Below are 25658 nucleotides of genomic sequence, written 5' to 3'. Positions count from 1 at the left end.
ACACAGAGACCTAGAAACCACACATTCTTTGAGTGCATATTTGCGGTAGTCTCTATGACTTACTGCTTAATAGTTGGAGAGCTAAAGTCTCCCAGAATGCACTCCCATATGCACCAAGGAAGCCGTGCCAGAGGAAGACCAGAGAAAACACTGAGTCTCAAGCCGCTGGCCTGGTAATGATATCATGAAGGTGTTGGCACTTTATGATCTCTCTCAGGACACATTTCCACCATTCTGCTATAGCCGATGTTTGGTGACCAATGGAATCGACAGTACAGTCAGAGTACTATTCTTGCAGGAATACCACAACAGTGGCAAACACACTCAGTAATGCAACAACGTGCAAGAATTGACAGGGATTGTTATTGTGTGCCAGAAGCAAGCATTCCTCATGTCAGTTGTGATCAATCACTCTCGCTTCATATCGCCTTCTTCAGAACTTTCTCTCCCTCTCTAAATCTCTCTTTCCTTTTCATGGTTGGTGTTTTTAATTGATTGTAGCTTCATATTTTAGCTGGTAACAGTAAAATATGAGTCAATTAACCACCATCATAAACCAATCCCTTCTCAGAATCATGCTGGGGTTAGTAAAATCAGAACTCCACCTGACCATAGCTATACACTGAGTGTACAAAACATTACGAACAACTGCATTTTCCATGACATAGACTGACCAGGTAAATCCAGCTGAAAGCTATGATCCCTTATTGATGTCACCTGTTAAATCCACTTCAATCAGTGGAGATGAAGGGGAGGAGACAGGCTAAAGAAGGATTTTTAAGCCTTGAGACAATTGAGACATGGATTGTGTGTGTGTGCCATTCAGAGGGTAAATGGGCAAGACAAAAGATTTAAGTGCCTTTGAACGGGGTATGGTAGTAGGTGCCAGGTGCACCAGTTTGTGTAAGTCAAGAACTGCAATGCTGCTGGTCATTTTTACACTCAACAGTTTCCTGTGTGTATCAAGAACGGTCCACAACCCAAAGGACATCCAGCCAACTTGACACAACTGTGGGAAACATTGAAGTCAACATGGACCAGCATCCGTGTGGAATACTTGCAACACCTTGTAGAGTCCATACCCTGACAAATCGAGGCTGTTTTGAAGGCAACAGGGAATGCAACTCTATACTAGGAAGGTGTTCCTAATGTTTTGTACACTTAGTGTATGTCACCATTCCTGGTAGCAGGTGTAGCACGATTCTAAACGATTCCAAATGATTCCCAGCATAGTTCAAGTTCCCTCACTCAGCAAAAGCACCAGTTACTTGAGAGAAAGAAAGAGATAGGTTGGGGGGTCGAGTGAAAATTGAGGCCAGAAAACCAGAAACATAGGATTAAACTGACACATGAACACTGGTAAGGTACTTCCTGTCTGTGTCTACTGCTCCGGCCTGGGAGGAAGTAGGAATAGCAGGTCCTAGGTCAGTTTGTATTTCCCTCCTATTGGTTTAACATTAGGAATTATAATTGAGTGAGTTGACCCTGGATCTGCATTTAATCCCAACCTCTGCCTGCATTGGGCCTTGACTGTGCTGTACAAAGACCCAACCACAGATACAGGATTTGATTTCCCAGCCCAAGTCTTGAACAATAGATTTGAAGATAACACTGACCTGTGGTTAGGAGGAAACGTAGCTGAGTTATACCAGTGTATGGAGAGCTGAGGCCGTTCTCCTCCAGGCAGGGACTTCCTCTCGGCAGCGTGCTAACAGAGGCTCCTCACAGAGGCCCCATTGTGTTCTGGGGCCCCGTAGATTCCTCACCACACATGAAAGCCGCACATGCCAGAGTTTCACCTTGTGAAAAGGAAGACAAACATTTCTGAGTCACACTGCAGGTCTGATTAAGCCACGCACCCTCTAGAAAAATAAGGGCTACTCTTGTTAGGGATTAAGATATTTAGTCCATTTGGGTACGTCTCTCTCTCTCTGTCTCTCTCTTTCCCTCTCTCTCTCTCTCTCTCTCTCTCTCTCTCTCTCTCTCTCTCTCTCTGTGTGTCTATCTGGTGTCTGTTGTTATAGCAGGTTGTGTGTGTGTGTGTGTGTGTGTGTGTGTGTGTGTGTGTGTGTGTGTGTGTGTGTGTGTGTGTGTGTGTGTGTGTGTGTGTGTGTGTGTGTGTGTGTGTGTGTGTGTGTGTGTGTGTGTGTGTGTGCATGCGTGTGTGTGTGCATGCGTGTGTGAAAAGTGTTCATGGGTGGGTGCACAGCCCAAGTCCGAGTGACCAAAAGCAGTCCGCTCCCCTCTGATCGTTCTCAGTGCCTACCTTCACACACGCAAGGAAGGGCACACTGCTCTGGTCTGCCAGAGCACACACACCTACACACACCTACACTTACACACCTATACACACCTACACACACCTACACATACACACCTATACACACCCACCCTCTCTCTTCCCGGCACCGTGAGCAACCTCTCACCATTGGCCAGGTCCCCTAGCCCTCAGCATCTCCATCACGGCTGAAGGGACCATTCAAGAAAACAGGAGACAGAGGTAAGCCTTCTGGGTGCTATCTTCACTATGGGCTATGGGTTTTAGTATGCAGGATTTGCAAGGCACTAGCAAAATGAACCCCTCTAAAAAGTGCTGTTCACAGGGGTTTGTGCAGTGCAGGGACACGTTGGCTAATTGCTGATAGAGGTTTTGATATTCCATTTTTTTATTGCTTTGGGATTTGAACATCTATTCTTGGTTTGGATGTCTAGTGTCTGATCATATCAAGTAAATATATTTATTTATTTATTAAGTGTTTCCCTATTTCTTGCTTAGTGCACAACTGGCTTGGTAATTGTGGTGACAGCAGGGGACTTCGAGGAGTAGAGACGGCACTTTTGACACGTCCTCAATTGGGACCTTAACATTTGATCCGATGTCAAATTGAAACAGAGCAGTGGTTGACATACTTTTTAGGGATGAAGTTACTCACGTTCTTGATTGGTCCTTTAATTGGATAGTTAGCGCGTTGTACCAAGTGTTTTGATCTCTTCTAGTAACCATTGTGGTGAAGGGGAAATTGGCACCCTGGATTGGAATCAGCAGGTTGAAGAGATTGGATATATGATATTTGGCAATGGGTCTATTCATATTTTGATCTAGTAACACTGGGTCAATTTTGCCTGAATTTGAATTTACAGTGATTGATTGTACTTTTCGCTCTTCAGTTTTGCACAAATTAGTCTCACTGCTAATTTTGTGTATGTAAGTCTGTCAAAGATAAATCAGCTTCGCTTCCGGCTATTGGGAAGAATAGAAAAAAACTGTCAAATCACTGAATATCAGGAATGCCCAAAGCAGAGCCAAGCAAAACACAGAGGCAGTCTGTAGGCTGCACACACTCACACACACACTGTGTGCAGTGATGGCGTGTATAAAAGCAAGCCTCTGTCTTTAGTATAGTCCCTCTTTCACCGTTGCCATGCGTTGTCATGGTTTCATGACATTATGAAAACTGACAGATTCCAGACCTTTTTCTATGCACCAATAAAAAGTAGAAAGTGTGCTGTAATAAATAGCAGAGGTATGAAACCACATTTAGATGGCTCTCTACCTCATATCAACAAAGAATGGATTTATGACTAAAGCTGTAAGCTGTTTTGTTTTATTTTAATCGGCACTCATCCCAAAAATAGAGGCTCAATGTTCTTTCTGAAAGATAGGTGTGTTAGCTTGTGTGTGTGTCTCTGTGAGGGTGGTATTTGTGTGAGTCAGTGTTTAAGTGTGTGTGTCTGCAAGTGTGTGTGTGCGCATTGAATGAAGGTTTTTCTTGCAGTCATAACTCACTGCCATCCTGTCCACAAACCTCGGTGGAATTTCGAGTGTGAGTGCTGAGACAGGCCGGGACGTGGACTCATAAAGAACCTCTGTGAAGGCCGAGGAGGCGAGTCAGCTCTCTCTCTCTCTCTCTCTCTCTCTCTCTCTCTCTCTCTCTCTCTCTCTCTCTCTCTCTCTCTCTCACACACAGTGATATTTTCCCTCACTCTCTCCAGCTAACCCTGAGGGCCAGTGCCTCATCCACGTCTCTCGCACTCCTCTCTTTCTCCCCTCGCTCTCCGTTTCCCTGCCGGCCTAAAGGACTCTCTCTCTTCCCTCGCTCTCCGTTTCCCTGCCGGCCTAAAGGACTCTCTTTCTCCCCTTGCTCTCCGTTTCCCTGCCGGCCTAAAGGACTCTCTTTCTCCCCTTGCTCTCCGTTTCCCTGCCGGCCTAAAGGACTCTCTCTCTCCCCTCGCTCTCCGTTTCCCTGCCGGCCTAAAGGACTCTCTTTCTCCCCTTGCTCTCCGTTTCCCTGCCGGCCTAAAGGACTCTCTCTCTCCCCTCGCTCTCCGTTTCCCTGCCGGCCTAAAGGACTCTCTTTCTCCCCTTGCTCTCCGTTTCCCTGCCGGCCTAAAGGACTCTCTCTCTTCCCTCGCTCTCCATTTCCCTGCCGGCCTAAAGGACTCTCTTTCTCCCCTCGCTCTCTGTTTCCCTGCCGGCCTAAAGGACTCTCTTTCTCCCCTTGCTCTCCGTTTCCCTGCCGGCCTAAAGGACTCTCTCTCTTCCCTCGCTCTCCGTTTCCCTGCCGGCCTAGAGGACTCTCTCTCCTCTTGTTTTCCAGGGCCTTTTTTGACTGGCCTGTTTCAGTTCAGTCCAAAGTCAGGCCCTGTGTTACTTTCGAGGCTGCACTCACAAGTTGCTGTCTGGTCCTTCTACACATTACAGGATGTAGCTGTCAATGATCTACTGAACATCATTTAGACTGGCCTTTTCTTTTTCTGGGCTCAGTATCAACTTCACAGCCAACAGTCAGTCTGGAATTGACCATTTTTATTTTAGTGTCCAGAGATAGTCCTTTATAACCTACAGATGGTCTTGTCAGACATCGTTACTGTTTGTTTGCAGTACGTGGGGAATTAAGTACGAAGACTAGCATCAATGCTCTCTTCCAAGGAGGTGGTGAGAGAGTGAGAGAGTGAGAGAGTGTGAGAGAGAGAGAGAGAGAGAGAGAGACGGGGGGGGAGAGGGCGATAGAGAGGGGGAGACGGAGAGGGAGAGAAAGAGGTCTGACTCCGAGTTTTCTGCACAACAAGCGGAAAAGCACACATGATAAATGTTCACCAATTCAAGAGAACCAAAACTTCTTATGGTAACATAGTCAAAATGTTGTGACATATTCTAGTAGGGAATAAAAAACAATAGTAGTAAGACAAAATGCCCAAAAAATGAACAAGGGGAAACAACCCATATTTCCCAGCACCTTGTAAACCAATGTGTTGGGAAGATTCAGCAAAAAAACATGTTCCCACGACACCACTGAATATAATTGCAGGTACAGCAGCATTTACCAGATCAACTCTGACCCTTGACCTTTGACAAACCACAGGCAGCCAATGATTAAAACCAAGATGGCCACCACCTCTTACAACAGTGCGCTCCGGGCTTTAAGGAAGGAGGTTTCAGGGGAATTTGGAGGACTCATATTTCATCTATTTGGGCTGTCTGCACATTGGTAATGAATATTGAATTCCCTGACCTCAAAAGTGTGTTCTACCAACCAAACGTCCAAACCGGACCCACATCAAATCCATGCAGTTGGTAACGGAGTGATGCTGAGACTGTTTCAAAACTGTCATACAAAAACCAATGACTGCAAAGTTAAACAAACCATATCCACAAGGACTACTTTTAATGATTTCCACACAGAAAACCTTTACTAGAAGAACATTGCTGATGCAAAATTTGTTAACAACGACTGTTTGTGCTGTTGGTGCAGCCATTCTGTTACCAAAGTTCTTCAAGTAAATGTGTTTTTGTAAAAACATTCTGTGGAAAATGTTATAAGTCATCCAATGAGCTGTATGGTTTGTGTAACTTTACAATTACTGCTTTTTGTTTGACAAACATTTTAGTCTCAGCATCACTCTGTTACCATGAAATTGCCCTGCAAGTACTGTAACATGGGCAAACAAATCCTTTTCCTTTGGATATGATTGGTTTCCATGGCTATTAGAGCTGTATCTAATGCAGAGATGTGACTTTCCAATGTGTGTGTTGGCGCTCTGAAATTCAAAGGCTTGCATATACAGTATATGCATTGTAGGAAGGCCATGACATTTAGCAAAGACATAACAAAGACATTTGTGACTTCCTTTGTTGCCTCTGAAGATTGGGGATGGCTGATACAGCCTTTGCCATACACACTACCGGTCAAAAGTGTATCTTTATTTGAACTATTTTCTACATTGTAGAATAACAGTAAAGACACCAAAACTATGAAATAACACATATGGAATCATGTACTAACCAAAAAAGTGTTAAACAAATCAAAATAAATTTTATTTTATCTTCAAATAGCCACCCTTTGCCTTGATGACAGCTTTGCACACTCTCGGCATTCTCTCAACCAGCTTTACCTGGAATGCTTTTCCAGCGGTCTTGAAGGAGATCCCACATATGCTGAGCACTTGTTGGCTGCTTTTCCTTCACTCTGCGGTCTGACTCATCCCAAACCATCTCGATTTGGTTGAGGTTGGAGGGTTGTGGAGGTCAGGTCATCTGATGCAGCACTTCATCACTCTCCTTCTTAGTCAATTAGCCCTAACACAGCCTGGAGGTGTGTTGGGTCATTGTCTTGTTGAAAAACAAATGATAGTCCCACTAAGCACAAACCAGATGGGATGGCGTATCGCTACAGAATGCTGTGGTAGCCATGCTGGTTGAGTGTTTCTTGAATTCTAAATAAATCACAGACAGTGTCACCAGCAAAGCACCTCTACAACATAACACCTCCACCTCCATGCTTTACGGTGGGAAATACACATGCAGAGATCATCCGTTCACCCACACAGCGTCTCACAAAGACACGGCGGTTGGACCCAAAAATCTCAAATTTGGACACCAGACCAAAGGACAAATTTCCACTGGTCTTAATGTCCGTGGCTCGTGTTTCTTGGTCCAAGCAAGTCTCTTCTGATTATTGGTGTCCTTGAGTAGGGGTTTCTTTGCAGCAATTCGACCATGATTCACACAGACTCCTCTGAACAGTTGATGTTGAGATGTGTCTGTTACTTGAACTCTGTGAAGAATTTATTTGGATTGCAATTTTTTCATTAGAGGCTGATAACTCTAACAAACTTATTCTCTGCAGCAGAGGTAACTCTGGGTCTTCATTTCCTGTGGTGGTCATCATGAGAGCCAGTTTCATCACAGCGCTTGATGTTTTTTGTGACTGCACAAAAGTTCTTGAAATGTTCAGTATTGACTGACCTTCATGTTTTAAAGTATTGGACTGTCATTTCCATTTGCTTATTTGAGCTGTTCTTGCTGTTGACATATGGACTTGGTCTTTTACCAAATTGGGCTAACTTCTGTATATGCTCAAACGCACAAATTAACTTTTAAGAAGACACACCTGTTAATTGATATGCATTCCAGGTGACTACCTCATAAAGCTGGTAGAGAGAATGCCAAGAGTGTGGAAAGCTGTCATCAAGGCAAAGGGTGGCTATTTGAAGAATCTCAAATATAAAATATATTTAGATTTGTTTAACACATTTTGGGTTATTACATTATTCAATATGTGTTATTTCATAGTGTTGATGTCTTCACTATTATTCTACTATGTAGAAAATAGTAAAAATGAAGAAAAGCCCTTCAATGAGTAGGTGTTCAAAATTTTGACTGGTAGTGTAAATGCTCACTACTTTCTTATGGTTGGTTCATAAGATTATGCTAATGTTTGAATCTAAGTCTGAATAAAATAAAATATACTGAAGGTTTAATCAACATGTATTCTTTGTGTACAATGAACGCTTCATCCAAATGTTTCTTTATCAGTGTTCAGGTTGGGTTCAGGGTTTATGATCTCGCTCTCTGTGTTCAGTGCTTGGTTGACATGTCCTGTGTTTCCAGGTGGACTATGAGGATGTTGGAAGGGCTCATATTGGGACTCTTCGTCCTCAACGCAGTGGTGGCCAACCCCAGATTTGCCCGGCAGGTGGAATTAGACATGTACGACAACGCTAACTATGATGTGGATCTAGAAAACTTGAATTTGGAGAATCCGGATGTCCATGGTTATGAAGATGAACTGACTATTGACGAACCTCAGGTAAGATACTGGGGGGAAATTGGAGGGATGGGTGACGGAGATGCTAAGATTTAACCTCAGACCCCGTTTGAACATTCTAAGAACATATCCCTCTATCCACACGTCGTTGAAGCATTCACTAATCAGTGTGATAGGTAAAAGAAACTAGCAGATTACATACTATAGCTTACACTGACTCACTTATGACAAGTCAGTGGCAGAGTAAGGAACCTCACAACATAGACATCCTATGAAGGTGAATGTATTACTTAGAATTTTGTACATTGTACGTATCACATTACTGTTTTGCCTTGGTTGATATTGCCTGCGCTTTGCTAGCTCCATTTCCTGACTCAGACGTCAATGTCAAAGTGCCATGTAAGTTGGTGGATAAAGCATTGATCTTGTGGAAGATGGGGTGTTCATTCGTTGATGGGGACTTATCATGGCTTTACACCCCACAGTATCCTGAGCCTCGATGATGGAATCTGCATTACTGAAACATTGGAAGAGTTCGAGACCCAAGGACTTGGGACTATATGTTTTTATCTGCAAAATGTATCGTTTTGAGATCATTTGTATTTTCAAGTCCCAGATCTCAGAACTGTTTTGTGATGTCTTCCTCTTTCACGACTCAATAAGGATACAGTCACATACAATTATTTTTGATTGACAACCCAGCATTGTATGATTGGATTGCATATAGAACTTTATAGTACCAAATGGACAGCTGTTTGAGCAGATAGAACCTTCAGATGTTTGTATCATATTGTAAATGTACTTGTAAAAGACCACTTAAAGAGCAACTCTATGTGAATAAAAAAAGAATTTGGACCAAAATATCAAATATAACCTCAAAAGCTTTCCTGCTTATTAGTTTGAATGCTCATAGTTGACTGTAGTTTTCAACACTTGGCACTTTGGCCCAATTCCATGTATCCCTTTCCTCCCCCTTCTCTCCAAAATGCACTCATTCACTCCCCCTCAAGGGTTGATTGGCACCGATGGATTGTACTGTATGCATGGACTGAACTAGGGAGTCTGGAACGTTTTTGAGAGACATCTTTTTAACTCTTCTATGAAGAGCAATGGTTGAAGGGAGAAGTTGAGTTTTGAGTTGCGTGGGATTAGAGGTTCCATGCTTCTCAACTCTGATTAATAGATTGCATCTAGGGCTGTTACAGCCGTGTAGCATTTGGAGTCAAATACTGCTGTTGCTGTGTCTGGAGACAAGACTTGATGGGCTCAGTGAACATTTTTCCTCAGCTACAATGCCTTCAGACAGAGAATAATGCATACAATGACATTTTATTAATCTATGTCAAAAATCTTCTTTATCGTTAGTCAGTCAGGTATTCAATTTCCCTCTGAAAGCAGGTGCATCCCCCCCCCCCCTTTGGGATTAGATTGTAGACTACAAACAATACTGTTGGTCTTGTGTTGGTTTATCAATGTGTATAGATTGAAATGTATGCATTGAGCAATACAGCTGTATCATATCTGGCCGTGATTGGGAGTGTCACGACTTCCACCAAAGTCGTTTCCTCTCCTTGTTCAGGCGGTGTTTGGCGGTCGGCGTCACCAGTCTTCTAGCCATTGTCGATCCACTTTTCAATTTCCATTTGTTTTGTCTTATTTTCTTACACACCTGGTTTCCATTTCCATCATTAATTGTTACATTTACATTTACATTTAAGTCATTTAGCAGACGCTCTTATCCAGAGCGACTTACAAATTGGTGAATTCACCTTCTGACATCAGTGGAACAGCCACTTTACAATAGTGCATCTAAATCATTTAAGGGGGGGTGAGAAGGATTGCTTTATCCTATCCTAGGTATTCCTTGAAGAGGTGGGGTTTCAGGTGTCTCCGGAAGGTGGTGATTGACTCCGCTGTCCTGGCGTCGTGAGGGAGTTTGTTCCACCATTGGGGGGCCAGAGCAGCGAACAGTTTTGACTGGGCTGAGCGGGAACTGTACTTCCTCAGTGGTAGGGAGGCGAGCAGGCCAGAGGTGGATGAACGCAGTGCCCTTGTTTGGGTGTAGGGCCTGATCAGAGCCTGGAGGTACTGCGGTGCCGTTCCCCTCACAGCTCCGTAGGCAAGCACCATGGTCTTGTAGCGGATGCGAGCTTCAACTGGAAGCCAGTGGAGAGAGCGGAGGAGCGGGGTGACGTGAGAGAACTTGGGAAGGTTGAACACCAGACGGGCTGCGGCGTTCTGGATGAGTTGTAGGGGTTTAATGGCACAGGCAGGGAGCCCAGCCAACAGCGAGTTGCAGTAATCCAGACGGGAGATGACAAGTGCCTGGATTAGGACCTGCGCCGCTTCCTGTGTGAGGCAGGGGCGTACTCTGCGGATGTTGTAGAGCATGAACCTACAGGAACGGGCCACCGCCTTGATGTTAGTTGAGAACGACAGGGTGTTGTCCAGGATCACGCCAAGGTTCTTAGCGCTCTGGGAGGAGGAAACAATGGAGTTGTCAACCGTGATGGCGAGATCATGGAACGGGCAGTCCTTCCCCGGGAGGAAGAGCAGCTCCGTCTTGCCGAGATTCAGCTTGAGGTGGTGATCCGCCATCCACACTGATATGTCTGCCAGACATGCAGAGATGCGATTCGCCACCTGGTCAACAGAAGGGGGAAAGGAGAAGATTAATTGTGTGTCGTCTGCATAGCAATGATAGGAGAGACCATGTGAGGTTATGACAGAGCCAAGTGACTTGGTGTATAGCGAGAATAGGAGAGGGCCTAGAACAGAGCCCTGAGGGACACCAGTGGTGAGAGCGCGTGGCGAGGAGACAGATTCTCGCCACGCCACCTGGTAGGAGCGACCTGTCAGGTAGGACGCAATCCAAGCGTGGGCCGCACCGGAGATGCCCAACTCGGAGAGGGTGGAGAGGAGGATCTGATGGTTCACAGTGTCGAAGGCAGCCGATAGGTCTAGAAGGATGAGAGCAGAGGAGAGAGAGTTAGCTTTAGCAGTGCGGAGCGCCTCCGTGATACAGAGAAGAGCAGTCTCAGTTGAATGACTAGTCTTGAAACCTGACTGATTTGGATCAAGAAGGTCATTCTGAGAGAGATAGCGGGAGAGCTGGCCAAGGACAGCACGTTCAAGAGTTTTGGAGAGAAAAGAAAGAAGGGATACTGGTCTGTAGTTGTTGACATCGGAGGGATCGAGTGTAGGTTTTTTCAGAAGGGGTGCAACTCTCGCTCTCTTGAAGACGGAAGGGACGTAGCCAGCGGTCAGGGATGAGTTGATGAGCGAGGTGAGGTAAGGGAGAAGGTCTCCGGAAATGGTCTGGAGAAGAGAGGAGGGGATAGGGTCAAGCGGGCAGGTTGTTGATTTCATCTGGAGAGAGAGGGGAGAAAGAGGTCAGAGCACAGGGTAGGGCAGTGTGAGCAGAACCAGCGGTGTCGTTTGACTTAGCAAACGACGATCGGATGTCGTCGACCTTCTTTTCAAAATGGTTGACGAAGTCATCTGCAGAGAGGGAGGGGGGGGAGGGGGAGGAGGATTCAGGAGGGAGGAGAAGGTGGCAAAGAGCTTCCTAGGGTTAGAGGCAGATGCTTGGAATTTAGAGTGGAAGAAAGTGGCTTTAGCAGCAGGGACAGAGGAGGAAAATGTAGAGAGGAGGGAGTGAAAGGATGCCAGGTCCGCAGGGAGGCGAGTTTTCCTCCATTTCCGCTCGGCTGCCCGGATCACTGTTCTGTGAGCTCGCAATGAGTCGTCGAGCCACGGAGCGGGAGGGGAGGACCGAGCCGGCCTGGAGGATAGGGGACATAGAGAGTCAAAGGATGCAGAAAGGGAAGAGAGGAGGGTTGAGGAGGCAGAATCAGGAGATAGGTTGGAGAAGGTATGAGCAGAGGGAAGAGATGATAGGATGGAAGAGGAGAGAGTAGCGGGGGAGAGAGAGCGAAGGTTGGGACGGCGCGATACCATCCGAGTAGGGGCAGTGTGGGAAGTGTTGGATGAGAGCGAGAGGGAAAAGGATACAAGGTAGTGGTCGGAGACTTGGAGGGGAGTTGCAATGAGGTTAGTGGAAGAACAGCATCTAGTAAAGATGAGGTCGAGCGTATTGCCTGCCTTGTGAGTAGGGGGGGAAGGTGAGAGAGTGAGGTCAAAAGAGGAGAGGAGTGGAAAGAAGGAGGCAGAGAGGAATGAGTCAAAGGTAGACGTGGGGAGGTTAAAGTCACCCAGGACTGTGAGAGGTGAGCCGTCCTCAGGAAAGGAGCTTATCAAGGCATCAAGCTCATTGATGAACTCTCCGAGGAACCTGGAGGGCGATAAATGATAAGGATGTTAAGCTTGAAAGGGCTGGTAACTGTGACAGCATGGAATTCAAAGGAGGCGATAGACAGATGGGTAAGGGGAGAAAGAGAGAATGACCACTTGGGAGAGATGAGGATCCCGGTGCCACCACCCCGCTGACCAGAAGCTCTCGGGGTGTGCGAGAACACGTGGGCGGACGAAGAGAGAGCAGTAGGAGTAGCAGTGTTGTCTGTGGTGATCCATGTTTCCGTCAGTGCCAAGAAGTCGAGGGACTGGAGGGAGGCATAGGCTGAGATGAACTCTGCCTTGTTGGCCGCAGATCGGCAGTTCCAGAGGCTACCGGAGACCTGGAACTCCACGTGGGTCGTGCGCGCTGGGACCACCAGATTAGGGTGGCCGCGGCCACGCGGTGTGGAGCGTTTGTATGGTCTGTGCAGAGAGGAGAGAACAGGGATAGATAGACACATAGTTGACAGGCTACAGAAGAGGCTACGCTAATGCAAAGGAGATTGGAATGACAAGTGGACTACACTTATCGAATGTTCAGAACGTTAAGCTTATGTAGCAAGAATCTTATTGACTAAAAAGTCTACACACTCTAAACTACACAATTACCTTGGATACGAAGACAGCAAAGACAACTATGTAGCTAGCTAACACTACACTAATCGAGTCGTTGAGTGTAATAGTTTCTACAGTGCTAGTGGACGTTAGCTAGCTGCTGTGCTAGTGGACGTTAGCTAGCTGCTGGGCAGATAGCAGTGTAGACTACGTTAGGACGACGAAATACGATAATTACGCAATTATCTTTGATACAAAGACGGTTATGTAGCTAGCTAAGAAGAAATTGCTAAGATTAGACAAATCAAACCGTTGTTGTGTATTTAACCCTCTGTTCCCCCCATGTCCTTGTTTGTTTGTAAGTGCTTGTACGCTATGTGACTGGTGAGCGTCAAGTTTTGTACCCATGTAGGTTATTTTTGTATTGCCGTGGGTTTTGTAATTAAACTGCTCCGGCTCTTATCTATCTCTGCCTATCTCTACCTATCTCTGCTCTCCTGCGTCTGACTTCACTGCCACCAGTTCCGCAAGCCTTACAGAATTCTACACCACCCATATGGAGTCAGCAGGAGCAGGTGCCCTTGGTATAGGGGTCGAGGAGCGCGTCCTGGAGCAAGGGGCGATCATCCACCATCTTGGCGCCGCCATGGACCACATTGTCCAAATTATGGACCGCTGGAAGAGACAGGGAGTTTCTCCAACGCCTCCCCCAGCACAACAGGGACCTCCACTACTCACTCCCCCTGCACCCGGTTCCAGTGGGATTCGTCTCACCCTCCCCGGGGAATACGATGGGACGGCTGCCCGCTGCCAGGGTTTCCTGCTGCAGTTGGATTTTTACCTGGCAACCATCCACCCGGCTCCTTCGGGCCATGAGAGGATGTCCGCCCTTGTCTCATGCCTCTTTGGAAAGCCCTGGAGTGTGCCAACGCCATGTGGGTGGAAGGAGATGTGGTGTTGGACCTCTTTGAGGATCTTTTCCACCTGCGGTAGGGGATGAGAAGCGCACAGGAGTTTGATTTGGACTTTCGGAAGCTGGCCTCCGGAGTGGGATGGAACGACAAGGCCCTGATCGACCACTATCGCTGCAGTTTGCTCGAGGACGTTTGTCGAGAGTTGTCCTGCAGGGACACCACCATTACCTTCGACCTGCTGGCGGACCTGTCCATTTGGCTGGATAACCTGCTGGCTACCCGCGGACGTCCAGGATCGGGGTCTGTTGGTTCCATCCCCCAGCACCACCACTCCGATGCCCATGGAGTTGGGAGGTGCTACGCTCAGGGAGACTGGAGGTTCCGTCTCGTGCACCATCTGTGGCCGCAGAGGTCACACTGCCGGTCGGTGCAGGGTTGGTTCCTCTGGGGGTCGAGGCAGCAGGCAGGGCATTCTGACGTCACCTCGGGTGAGAAGGCACCATTTGCACTCAGAGCCCTCTTTGCACACATGTTTTTTTCGTTACTTTTCCTGAGTTTTCCCCGCATTCCCAGCATAAGGCGCTCGTCAATTCAGGGGCGGCTGGGATTTTTATTGACAGATCATTTGCCCATAGTATAGGGATCCCCATCATTCCTGTGGCTATGCCCTTCCCAGTTTACACCTTAGATAGTCGACCATTAGGTTCAGGGTTGATTAGGGAGGCCACCGCTCCTCTGGGCATGGTGATGCAGGGGGGTCACACGGAGAGAATCAGTCTCTTTCTCATTAACTCTCCTGCGTTTCCCGTGGTGCTAGGCCTACCCTGGTTAGCTTGCCATGACCCCACTGTTTCATGGCTACGGAGGGCTCTCACAGGGTGGCCGTGAGAGTGCTCAGGGATGTGTTTAGGGGTTTCCGTAGGTGCTATAATGGTGGAAAGTCCAAACCCAGTCTCCACCGTGCGCATTCCCCCCGAATATGCTGATTTGGCTCTCGCATTCTCCAAAAAGAAGGTGACTCAATTACCACCCCATCGACGGTGGGATTGTGCGATAAATCTCATGGTAGACGCTGCACTTCCCAGGAGTCACGTGTATCCTCTGTCACAGGCGGTGACGGTGGCTATGGAGACCTATGTCTCCGAATCCCTGCGTCAGGGGTACACCCTGCCCGTGCCCCTACCCGGGCAGGGTGCAGTGGTGTATATTGATGACATTCTGATATACTCTGCTACACGTGCCAAACACGTGTCCCTGGTGCGCAAGGTGCTTTGTCGACTGTTGGTGCATGACCTGTACGCCAAGGCTGAGAAATGTCTGTTCTTTCAACAGTCCGTCTCCTTTCTAGGGTACTGCATTTCCACCTCAGGGGTGGAGATGGAGAGTGACCGCATCTCAGCCGTGCATAATTGGCCGAATTCCACCATGGTAAAGGAGGTGCAGCGGTTTCTAGGATTTGCCCATTACTACTGGAGGTTTATCCGGGGTTTTGTTCAGGTAGCGACTCCCATTACCTCACTTCTGAAGGGGGGACTGGCACGTTTGCAGTGGTCGGCTGAAGCGGACAGGGCCTTTGGTCACCTGAGGGCTCTGTTTACCTCGGCTCCCGTGCTGGCCCATTCGGATCTCTCTTTGGCATTCATAGTGGTGATAGTGGCGGACACGTCCGAGGCTGGGATAGGAGCCGTGCTCTCTCAGCGCTCGGGTACACCACCGATGCTCCGCCCCTGTGCCTTCTTCTCGAGGAAGCTCAGCCCGGTGGAGCGAAACTATGACGTGGGGGACTGGGAGCTGTTGGCTGTAGTCAAGGCTTTGAAGGCGTGGAGACATTGGCTTGAGGAGTCTAAACACCCTTTTCTCATCTGGACTGATCACCGCAATCTGGAGTACATCCGGGCAGCGAGGAGACTGAACCCTCGCCAGGCAAGTTGGGCCATGTTTATCACCCGTTTTGTTTTCACCCTTTCTTACAGACCAGGTTCCCAGAACTGTAAGACAGACACACTGTCCTGGCTGTATGACACAGAGGAGCGGCCCATGGATCCCACCCCCGTACTCCCCACCTCCTGCCTGGTGGCGCCGGTAGATTGGGAGCTGGACACGGACATTGAGCAGGCGTTGAGTGTAGAGCCCGCTCCCCTCCAGTGTCCCGCTGGGTGTCTGTACGTTCCGTCTGCTGTCCGTGACTGGCTGATCTATTAGGCCCACACGTCACCCTCCTCTGGTCATCTAGGCATTGGTCGGACGGTGCGCTGTCTGAGTGGGAAGTACTGGTGGCCCACTTTGGCTAAGGACGTGAGGGTTTATGTTTCCTCATGCTCGGTGTGCGCCCAGTGTAAGGCTCCTAGGCACCTGCCCAGAGGTAAGCTACACCCCTTACCTGTTCCACAGCGGCCATGGTCACACCTGTTGATCGGTTTCCTGACCGATCTTCCCCAATCACAGGGAAACACCACGATCCTGGTTGTTGTGGATCGTTTCTCTAAGTCCTGCCGTCTCCTCCCGCTGCCCGGTCTCCCTACGGCCCTACAGACTGCGGAGGCCTTGTTTACACACGTCTTTTGGCACTACGGGGTGCCTGAGAACATGTCTGATCAGGGTCCTCAGTGTCTGATCGGGGTCCCCAGTTCACTTCGAGGGTCTGGAGGGCGTTCATGGTACGTCTAGGGGTCTTGATCAGCCTTACCTCGGGTTTTCACCCCGAGAGTAAGGTGCAGGTGGAGAGAGTAAACCAGGATGTGGGTACGTTTCTGAGGTCTTATTGCCAGGACCGGCCGGGGGAGTGGGCAGCGTTCGTGCCCTGGCCCAGAACTCGCTCTGCCACTCCTCCACTAACCCCCCCCCCCCCCCTTCCAGTGCATACTGGGGTATCAACCGGTCCTGGCTCCTTGGCATCAGAGTCAGACCGAGACTCCTGCAGTGGTAGACTGGTTCCTGCGCGAGGAGGAAACATGGGACGCCGCCCATGTTCACCTTCAGCACTCAGTGCTGCGCCAGAAAGCCGGCGCAGACCGTCACCGCAGTGAGGCCCTGGTGCGAACACAGGGGGACTGGGTCTGGCTCTCGACCCGAAACCTGCACCTCCGCATGCCCTGCCGGAAGCTGGGTCTGCGGTTTGTGGGGCCATTGAAAGTCCTGAGGAGACTGGACGAGGTGAGTTACAGGTTACAGCTTCCCCCAGATTACCGTATTAACCGCTCGTTCCATGTGTCTCTCCTCAGGCCGGTGGTGGCGGGCCCGCTCCAGGAGACTGAGGTGCGGGAGGTTCCTCCGCCCCCTCTGGACATCGAGGGGGCCCCGGCATACTCCGTTCAATCCATACTGGATTCGAGATATCAGGCTATGGATTCGAGATATCAGGCGAGGGGCCTTCAGTACCTCGTGGACTGGGAGGGGTACGGTCCGGAGGAGAGATGCTGGGTTCCAGTGGAGCACTTGTTGGACCCTTCAATGCTGCGGGAATTCCACCATCTCCGACCGGATCGCCCTGCACCTCGTCCTCCGGGTCATCCTCGAGGCCGGTGTCAGCGCGCTGCCATGCGTCAAGGGGGGGTACTGTCGTTTCCTCCCCTTTGTTTGGGTGGTGTTCGGTGGTCAGCGTCACCGGTCTTCTAGCCTACGTCAATCCACTTTTCATTTTCCATTTGTTTTGTCTTGTTTTCTTACACACCTGGTTTCCATTTCCATCATTAATTGTTGTGTCCCTCTGTTCCCCCCATGTCCTTGTGTGGAATTGTTTGTTTGTAAGTGTTTGTACACTATGTTACTGGTGTGCGTTGGGTTTTGTCCCCACGTAGGTTATTTTTGTATTGCCGTGGGTTTTGTAATTAAACTGCTCCGGCTCTTACCTATCTCTGCCTATCTCTACCTATCTCTGCTCTCCTGCGTCTGACTTCACTGCCACCAGTTCCGCAAGCCTTACAGGTCCCATAGGGTGGCGCACAATTGGCCCAGCGTCGTCCGTGTTTGGCCATCATTGTAAATGAGAATTTGTTCTTAACTGACTTGCCTAGTTAAATAAATGTTTAATAAAAATCAAATAAATAAATACAGCTGCAGGGTTCGAGCCTCTCAACTCACTTGCATACAATGTATTCATAAAGGGCTGGGGAAGGGATACAATTAGGATAGGAATGTAGCTACATTAGACATGGGACTAGTACGGCAAGTATGGATCAAAGTCAATGAGTGGCGTTGCTGTTTGTGAGAGGTGTTAGTACCTTCTACAGTAGCTTGTAGATACCGATGGCCTATGTGGCAAAGGATATTATAGCCCTTGTTGTTAAGTTCAATTCTAACCCACATTTGGCCCAGGTTTGACATCGGCATGCTAAAATGGCCCAAACTGCTCTGTGCTAGTCAGAACCCAAAGGGTTGTAAGTGGGCCAGAGAGTTCTGTCGGACATTAAACAATCTGAACAATAAAAGGAACCCAAATGAGTCCAAAATGGCGGAAAGAGGAGAGTGAGCAGAGAGAGCGCTGCCCATGCTAGAAGTTGCCTTCAACGGCCCAAGTTGGATGTGATGCAACTAGTCTGCAATGCAGGTTTGGACAGAGAACACTAAAACAGCCCATTTCAGCCAATGTTCCCGTTTATTTTCTTTTGTAACAAAGACACAATGCCAAAACTATGTCAGGCTGGCATGAGGCTCAACAGCGGGATCAGATTTTCGACTCGTTCCCCTTGAGCCAAACCATTTAAACTGAACCCGATGTGGTATGCCACCATCCAAGTCAGTCCCACAATCCAATACACATTTGGCTATTATGACATGAGGGATCTGTATACAAAACAATGTTGTAGTCGTTCATTAGTCTGCTGGGTTATCAATGTGCAATCTCAGAGAATGTTCTAATGGCTCAATTTGATGGAGGAAGGTGATGTTAATGCAGAGAGTGTGAGTGTGTGTGTGTGTGTGTGTGGGTGTGTGTGTGTGTGTGTGTGTGGGTGTGGGTGTGTGTGTGTGTGTGGGTGTGTGTGTGTGTGTGTGTGTGTGTGTGTGTGTGTGTGTGTGTGTGTGTGTGTGTGTGTGTGTGTGTGTGTGTGTGTGTGTGTGTGTGTGTGTGTGTGTGTGTGCGTGCGTGCGTGCGTGCGTGCGTGTGAGTTGTTTTGGATAATCCCATCTGTTAAATTACCACAATTTATTTCAAGCAATTACAGCTAATGACATCTCATTTACATTGTCCCAATTCAAACTCTTCTTCTCAGTATAAACATGACAGATGGAGTATAGTGCATGTAATCCAAAAGCCTTGGAATGATTCAGGGGAAAGAGAAACTGATACAGGAGAAAACAAACCCTTGACAATAGTGTAGATAGAAGACAGGAAGAACTCCAGCAGTTCCCTTCAGACCTTCTCTTCAGTGGTGTGTGTGTGCTGGGGAAAATATACTCCAGACCGCTCTCACATGTTTAACATTTTCAGTGCGATTATAGAATATTTGTTAGTGTGTGGCAGCGCTTGCCCTTGATACAGTTGGCTACTGAAGGGTGAGAGGGCAGATTTAGGAATACGGATGTAGAGTGGGAAAGGGGATCATGCAGACTGGAAGGAGTCCTCCCTCCTTCCCTCCCTCTGTCAGAGGAGACTCAATGATGATCTCTGCTTTCTCTTTCCAGCTCTCTATTGCCTTCCTTAATTCTGCAGCTCGTCTGACCCTAACCATAAGAAGCGTCACACTTTTCTCCTGTAAACTGTAATCCAAGGCCAGAGTTACTGATCTGGTGCATTTAAAGCTCTCTGCAAACACTCTTAGATCAGGAGCTAACTTGGTTTAGAGCACTGTAGAGTATGTGTCTGTTGTGAATAGGTCACAGGTCACATTGCATCAGCAACATGCAAATAGAAGCTTGTAATGCTCTCTTTGGTCTATTTAAATGGTACCTGTAAGCAGCTTCAGAATAGCAGCTTTAGAGACAGGGGCCACTCCTGGAAAACAAGTGAAGTTATGTAGTAAAAATGCGTAGCTTTATTCTGTTTATACCTGATTGTTATTAGCCTCTAGTGGTGTCCTTAAAGATGTTAATACCAGACCTGGGACAAGTACAGCCAGGTATGGAAAATACTTTCAAATACTGGAACTGCACTTCATTTAGTTTTCCCGTTACAATTAGAACCAATAGAATAATCCCAAAAGTTCAAATTTCAAGTTAAATCAAGCTCATCTCAAATTTTACTTATAAATATTTTTTGCGAAGTCTATACTGCAATTCCACATAAGATCCACAAAAGTTTTTTTTTTAAATACAATCATTACATATGCATTTTATTTATTACATCATAATACATGACAACTTTGCCATTGTTTCGGCTATTTCTCAAATTAAAGAAGTGTACCTCTGATTGCTCAGGTGACCTATGACCTTGTGATTGGCAGTTGCTGCACGTGGACAGGGATTAGTGTTTTCATCAATTTATAGGTCACACATGCTGAACACGGGTCATCTGGGCACCACAAGTCCCTATTGGCCCACTTAGCTAAACCCTAAACGTGAGCCAAGTGTTTAAGTCCTCCGTCACGTGTAACTAGGTCACCAAACTTTATAGCAGAAAGCCTTTCAATGGACAACATATTGTAAACAAGCGCTCTGCAAAATGTTTTGATCTTACATAGATATTGTATTTCTTACCATTAGAATGCATTAACTTGATGTCTTACCAAGGTAGATTATTTTAGTGCACTGGCAGGATTGAAACAAGTCTTGTATTTCCTGGGGAAGCAAAATCAACAAAAAAAAGTAAATGCATTTTCCGGGTGAGTGAGAGAAACTCAGAACAAGTCATGTTTACTTCCTTATCTCAATACAACAGAAAAATCTACGTAAGATTGACATTTTTTGCGATGTGGCTGCAATGTATCTTGTGTCATCACGAAGCCATCATTGAGCGAAGTTGGCCTTTGTAGAGAGGGGCAGTGGGCCCTGAGAAAGACACACAGAACATTACACAAAGGCAGATGGAACGTATGTATACAGCTGTACATGTGTGTACAGTCCCATATGCCTGCCATTGAACCCATACAGCGCGTTTGGAAAGTAATCAGACCACTTGACTTTTTCCACATTTTGTTACTTTATGGCCTTATTCTAAAATGGATTAAATTGTTTTTCCCTCATGAATCTACACACAATACCCCATAATGACAAAGCAAAAACAGGTTTCTATAAACACATTTACATAAGTATTCAGACCCTTTACTCAATAGTTTGTTGAAGCACCTTTGTCAGCGATTACAGTCTCGAGTCTTGGGTATGACGCTACAAGCTTGGCACACCTGTATTTGGGTAGTTTCTCCCATTCTTCTCTGCAGATCCTCCCAAGCGCTGTAAGGTTGGATGGGGAGCGACTCTGCACAGCTATATTCAGGTCTCTCCAGAGATGTTCGATCGGGTTGAAGTCCGGGCTTTGGCTGGGCCACTCAAGGACATTCAGAGACTTGTTCCGAAGCTGTGTGCTTAGGGTTGTTGTTCTGTTGGAAGGTGAAACTTTGCATCTGTCTGAGGTCCTGAGTGCTCTGGAGCAGGTTTTCATCAAGGATCTCTCTGTACTTTGCTCCATTCATCTTTCCCTCAATCCTGACTCGTCTCCCAGTCCCTGATGCTTAAAACATCCCCACAGCATGATGCTGCCACCACCATGTTTCAATGTAGGGATGGTGCCAGGTTTCCTCCAGGAATGATGCTTGGCATTCAGGCCAAAGAGTTCATTCTTGGTTTCATCAGACCAGAGAATCTTGTTTCTCATCTCTTCTCTCAGTCTTTAGGTGCCTTTTGACAAACTCCAAGAGGGTGGTTATTGCCTTTTACTGAGAAGTAGCTTCCGTCTGGCCACTCTACCATAAAGGCTTGATTGGTGGAGTGCTACAGAGATGCTTGTTCTCCCATCGCCACAGAGGAACTCTGGAGTTCTGTCAGAGTGACCATCGGATTCTTGGTCACCTCCCTGACCAAGGCCCTTCTCCCCCAATTGCTCAGTTTGGCCAGCTCTTGGAAGAGTCTTGGTGGTTCCAAACTTCTCCCATTTAAGAAGGATGAAGGCCACTGTGTTCTTGGGGACCTTCAATGCTGCAGACATTTTTTGGTACCCTTCCCCAGATCTGTGCCGTGACACAATCCTGTCTCGGAGCTCTATGGACAATTCTTTCAACCTCATGGCTAGGTTTTTTTCTATGACATGCATTGTCAACTGTGGGACCTTGTATAGACAGGTATGTGCCTTTCCAAATCATGTCCAATCAATTGAATTTACCACAGGTGGACTCCAATCAAATTGTAGAAACATCTCAAAGGATTATCAATGGAAACAGGATGCACCCGGGCTCAATTTTGAGTCTCATAGCAAAGGGTCTGAATACTTATGTAAATAAGGTATTTTCTATTTTTTCTTAATTATACATCTGCTAAAAATTCCACACCAAAAAAAGATTTTCCATTATGGGGTATTGATGAGAAAAAAATATTGAATGAATTTTCGAATAAGGCTGTAACGTAACAAAATGTGAAACAACGGAAGGGGTACGAATACTTCCCGAATGCACCGTATTTGTTTAAAATTCTTGTTTATTTGTAAAGAAGCTTTCCAACATACCACTTCACCCCGATGTGCATGGAGTACCAATACACATACTCTAAAGTTATTCATTCCATTTGCCGGTTTTGGGTTCCATTGTATATCTTCTTGGACCTAAACAAGCCTGATATTGTCTGACAACTAGAAGACTCCTAGACAAAAACCCATTTAGCCTCTTCCTGCACATTGTTTTAACTTACTGGTTTTATCTGTTCAAATAAACTACATCCAAATGGGTGATCATGTGTGGTATACACTCTGACAATGACCTAACATACAGTATAAACCATTCTGTGAGGACTTTGTGGTAAATGGGACTCCTGGTTGGTTTCGTGACATGTTTTAGGGTGTCACAGCTTGGTTTGGAAGAGTGGTGGTATTATGCATAGATCTCTCTAGAGTTGTGAAGTTTCTAAAGAGATGCATTGGCGAGACCAGAAAATAATGTTTGTGAGAGAGCAAGAGTGCAGTGCTGCACAGAAAGATCTGTATGCTTCAAATCAGCTCCTCTATTTCACATTATTGAACTTCAAAACTCTCTCTCTGCACATTTTGTATTTCCACGTTGTTTCCCAGTTTTTTTTTTTTTTGGGTAGCCAAGCTTTCGCCTCTCGTTTCCCCCAAGTTTGTATGTTTGCTTTTTGGGGGGAGGAGGAGGAGGAGGGGCATCAGCAGCAAGTAAACTAACTCTGTGCAAGACTACTCAAAGGCCTACCTTGTTGTCTCCTAAACTCTGTCACTGCCAATCTCTCAAAAACGTGCATTTTCAATGTCATACCTGTTCTACGTGGCTACGTTTACAAACGTCCCCATTTTCAATGTCATACCTGTTCTATGTGGCTTCGTTTACAAACGTCCCCAATTTACTGTACACGCCTTTCCTTGCATCTAAATGTGTATCTACTTTTAGGAATTTCATTATACAGCAACATACACTTTGTGGAGAGTTGCCTTTAGGTAAGTCTCAGGCCACCTCAGGTTAGGAATCTGTGGTGAGTTGCCTTTAGGTAAGTCTCAGGCCACCTCAGGTTAGGAATCTGTGGTGAGTTGCCTTTAGGTAAGTCTCAGGCCACCTCAGGTTAGGAATCTGTGGTGAGTTGCCTTTAGGTAAGTCTCAGGCCACCTCAGGTTAGGAATCTGTGGTGAGTTGCCTTTAGGTAAGTCTCAGGCCACCTCAGGTTAGGAATCTGTGGTGAGTTGCCTTTAGGTAAGTCTCAGGCCACCTCAGGTTAGGAATCTGTGGTGAGTTGCCTTTAGGTAAGTCTCAGGCCACCTCAGGTTAGGAATCTGTGGTGAGTTGCCTTTAGGTAAGTCTCAGGCCACCTCAGGTTAGGAATCTGTGGTGAGTTGCCTTTAGGTAAGTCTCAGGCCACCTCAGGTTAGGAATCTGTGGTGAGTTGCCTTTAGGTAAGTCTCAGGCCACCTCAGGTTAGGAATCTGCCTGACATGGAGTGAAAGTCGATGGACAGCTTCTCTCAACATTGGTTGAGAGAAGTGGAGTGAAATATGCATTTTTTTGCAGCTACCATGTGTCTCTTGGTTCCATAAGGACCATTCCCTCTTTTGGAAGATAGAATCAGGCCATGGGTGTAAGAGAGTCAAATATTACCTTTTGCACATTGTGGGGTTTCAGTGCCTCTGTGTGGCTAATAATAGAACTGCATGGCATTACTCTGGTGGTTTGCTGAACAGCAAGGACAATGAAGGCAGGTACCCCTTGAAGTGTTTATCACATTCATAACATTAGTTGAGAGTAGATATTTCTTTATTGTCTGATTGTCAGATATTTGCTCTACATGCAAGAAAATGCACTGTGGTCAGGTGGCATAGACCAGACATAACATCAAACAAGCAAGAATGACAATTCTTAACCCTCTCTTCCACATTACATAATATAGGAACATGTAGCTGTGTTGGAAGTGTTGCATTATGTTCATCTGTTTAGGAGGTGAGATGTATGGCTTAAAGCACAGTAGAAAGATGCAGTTGATATCATAACTGGTATTAAAACAATGAGTGTTTTGTGCTTTGCTGTGAGGCACTATCAGAACATACTATGGGGGCCCTCTTACAGCCAAAGACCGCTTCTGCCGTTAGGATTTCAATATGACTTCTTGACATTGCATATTTCTGCCTTCTGTTTGGTAAATTTGAGTCAATGCTTTGACCTTCTGACACACACACTCCTCATTGGGTTCTGAGGAGTGTGAGAACATGGAGAGGTGAAAGGTCAACAGACTGAGTTTAGGAGATTTTCTTTAGATGTAGGCCTACCATGTAGTGTGACTGTTTATTTGCTTTCTAAACAAACCAAACACCTGCTGTGGTCATCATTCCACATGAAACCCACAAACTGCTCATAAATGGCAAAATACCTCTTTACAATTTGTCATAGATAATCTCAACTGGGTTAGGTTTGACATGTTTCCAACATTTTCACACTGTAGCCATTCTAACTTTCCCATTTGCAACGGGTTCTTCCATTTTTCAGTTTGTATGTACTGTCTGAATTTGACCCCTATGAGTATATCCTGTCACTTGACCCAGGAAGTGATTGTCACAGAGCATCCTACCAAGGCACCACTGCCATAGGTAAGCCTACTGTGCAGGTTATGCAGTTCCCAGTTTGAAAACCCACAATAGTCAATTATAGGGGAGATTTGGTATTTCACAAGTTGTCAAATGGTTCGTCACACTGAAAAGGTATTTTTAAAGAAAACAAATCATGGATTGCGGTTTTCCCTGGTTCCCTGGTAGACTACTTTCAGGGTGAGGAAGTTTCTTACATTAAATTGTAAAATACTGAACTTCCCCTTTAATGAAAATGATGTTTAATTTTTAGAGGACGTTCCTATTGTATAGTGGCGAAAAGTTGGTTTGTGCCACACCTGTGATGTTTGAACTGATGCTCACTATCCTGTTCATTTTGACCAAACATTTTACAGTTATGTTTACAAACCAACAGACCGTGGAGAATGTGGTAACAGTGAAAAATCTGTAATTAAATATCTGTAAAACAGGGTGAGAATAGTCTTGTTTCCTTGGTTGGAAGGTGGAGTTTCCCTACTGAAAACACTTTCTGTTGTACCTTTACCCAGATTGTGCTTGTATTCTTCTCTCATCTCAGTGTGTGGTCCAAAATTGTACCCAGACATTTGTATCCACATTTTCCAATTCCTGGCTGGGATTTTTTTTTGGGGGGGGGCAACATTTGAGGGTCTTCCTCAAATCAATATTCATGTCCTCAATTTTTTTTCAACATTCACCTATAGA

General features: G+C 46.5%; 1 protein-coding gene across 1 annotated transcript in view; it reads left to right on the top strand.

Annotated features, from left to right (window-relative positions):
• The first annotated feature begins 7897 nt into the window (after window positions 1-7897).
• LOC135515079 (leucine-rich repeat protein soc-2 homolog) overlaps window positions 7898-25658 on the top strand; it is a 25046-nt gene continuing 7285 nt past the window's right edge. The window contains exon 1 of the mRNA XM_064938908.1: window positions 7898-8090. Within this exon, the coding sequence (XP_064794980.1) occupies window positions 7899-8090 (192 nt within the window). The 5' untranslated portion in view covers window position 7898. The remainder of the gene's footprint in view (window positions 8091-25658) is intronic.

Source organism: Oncorhynchus masou, chromosome 26 (assembly GCF_036934945.1).
Source record: "Oncorhynchus masou masou isolate Uvic2021 chromosome 26, UVic_Omas_1.1, whole genome shotgun sequence".
NCBI lineage: Eukaryota > Metazoa > Chordata > Actinopteri > Salmoniformes > Salmonidae > Oncorhynchus > Oncorhynchus masou.
The sequence above is the reverse complement of the archived record's forward strand: the minus strand, read 5'-3'. Positions and strand labels throughout refer to the sequence as shown.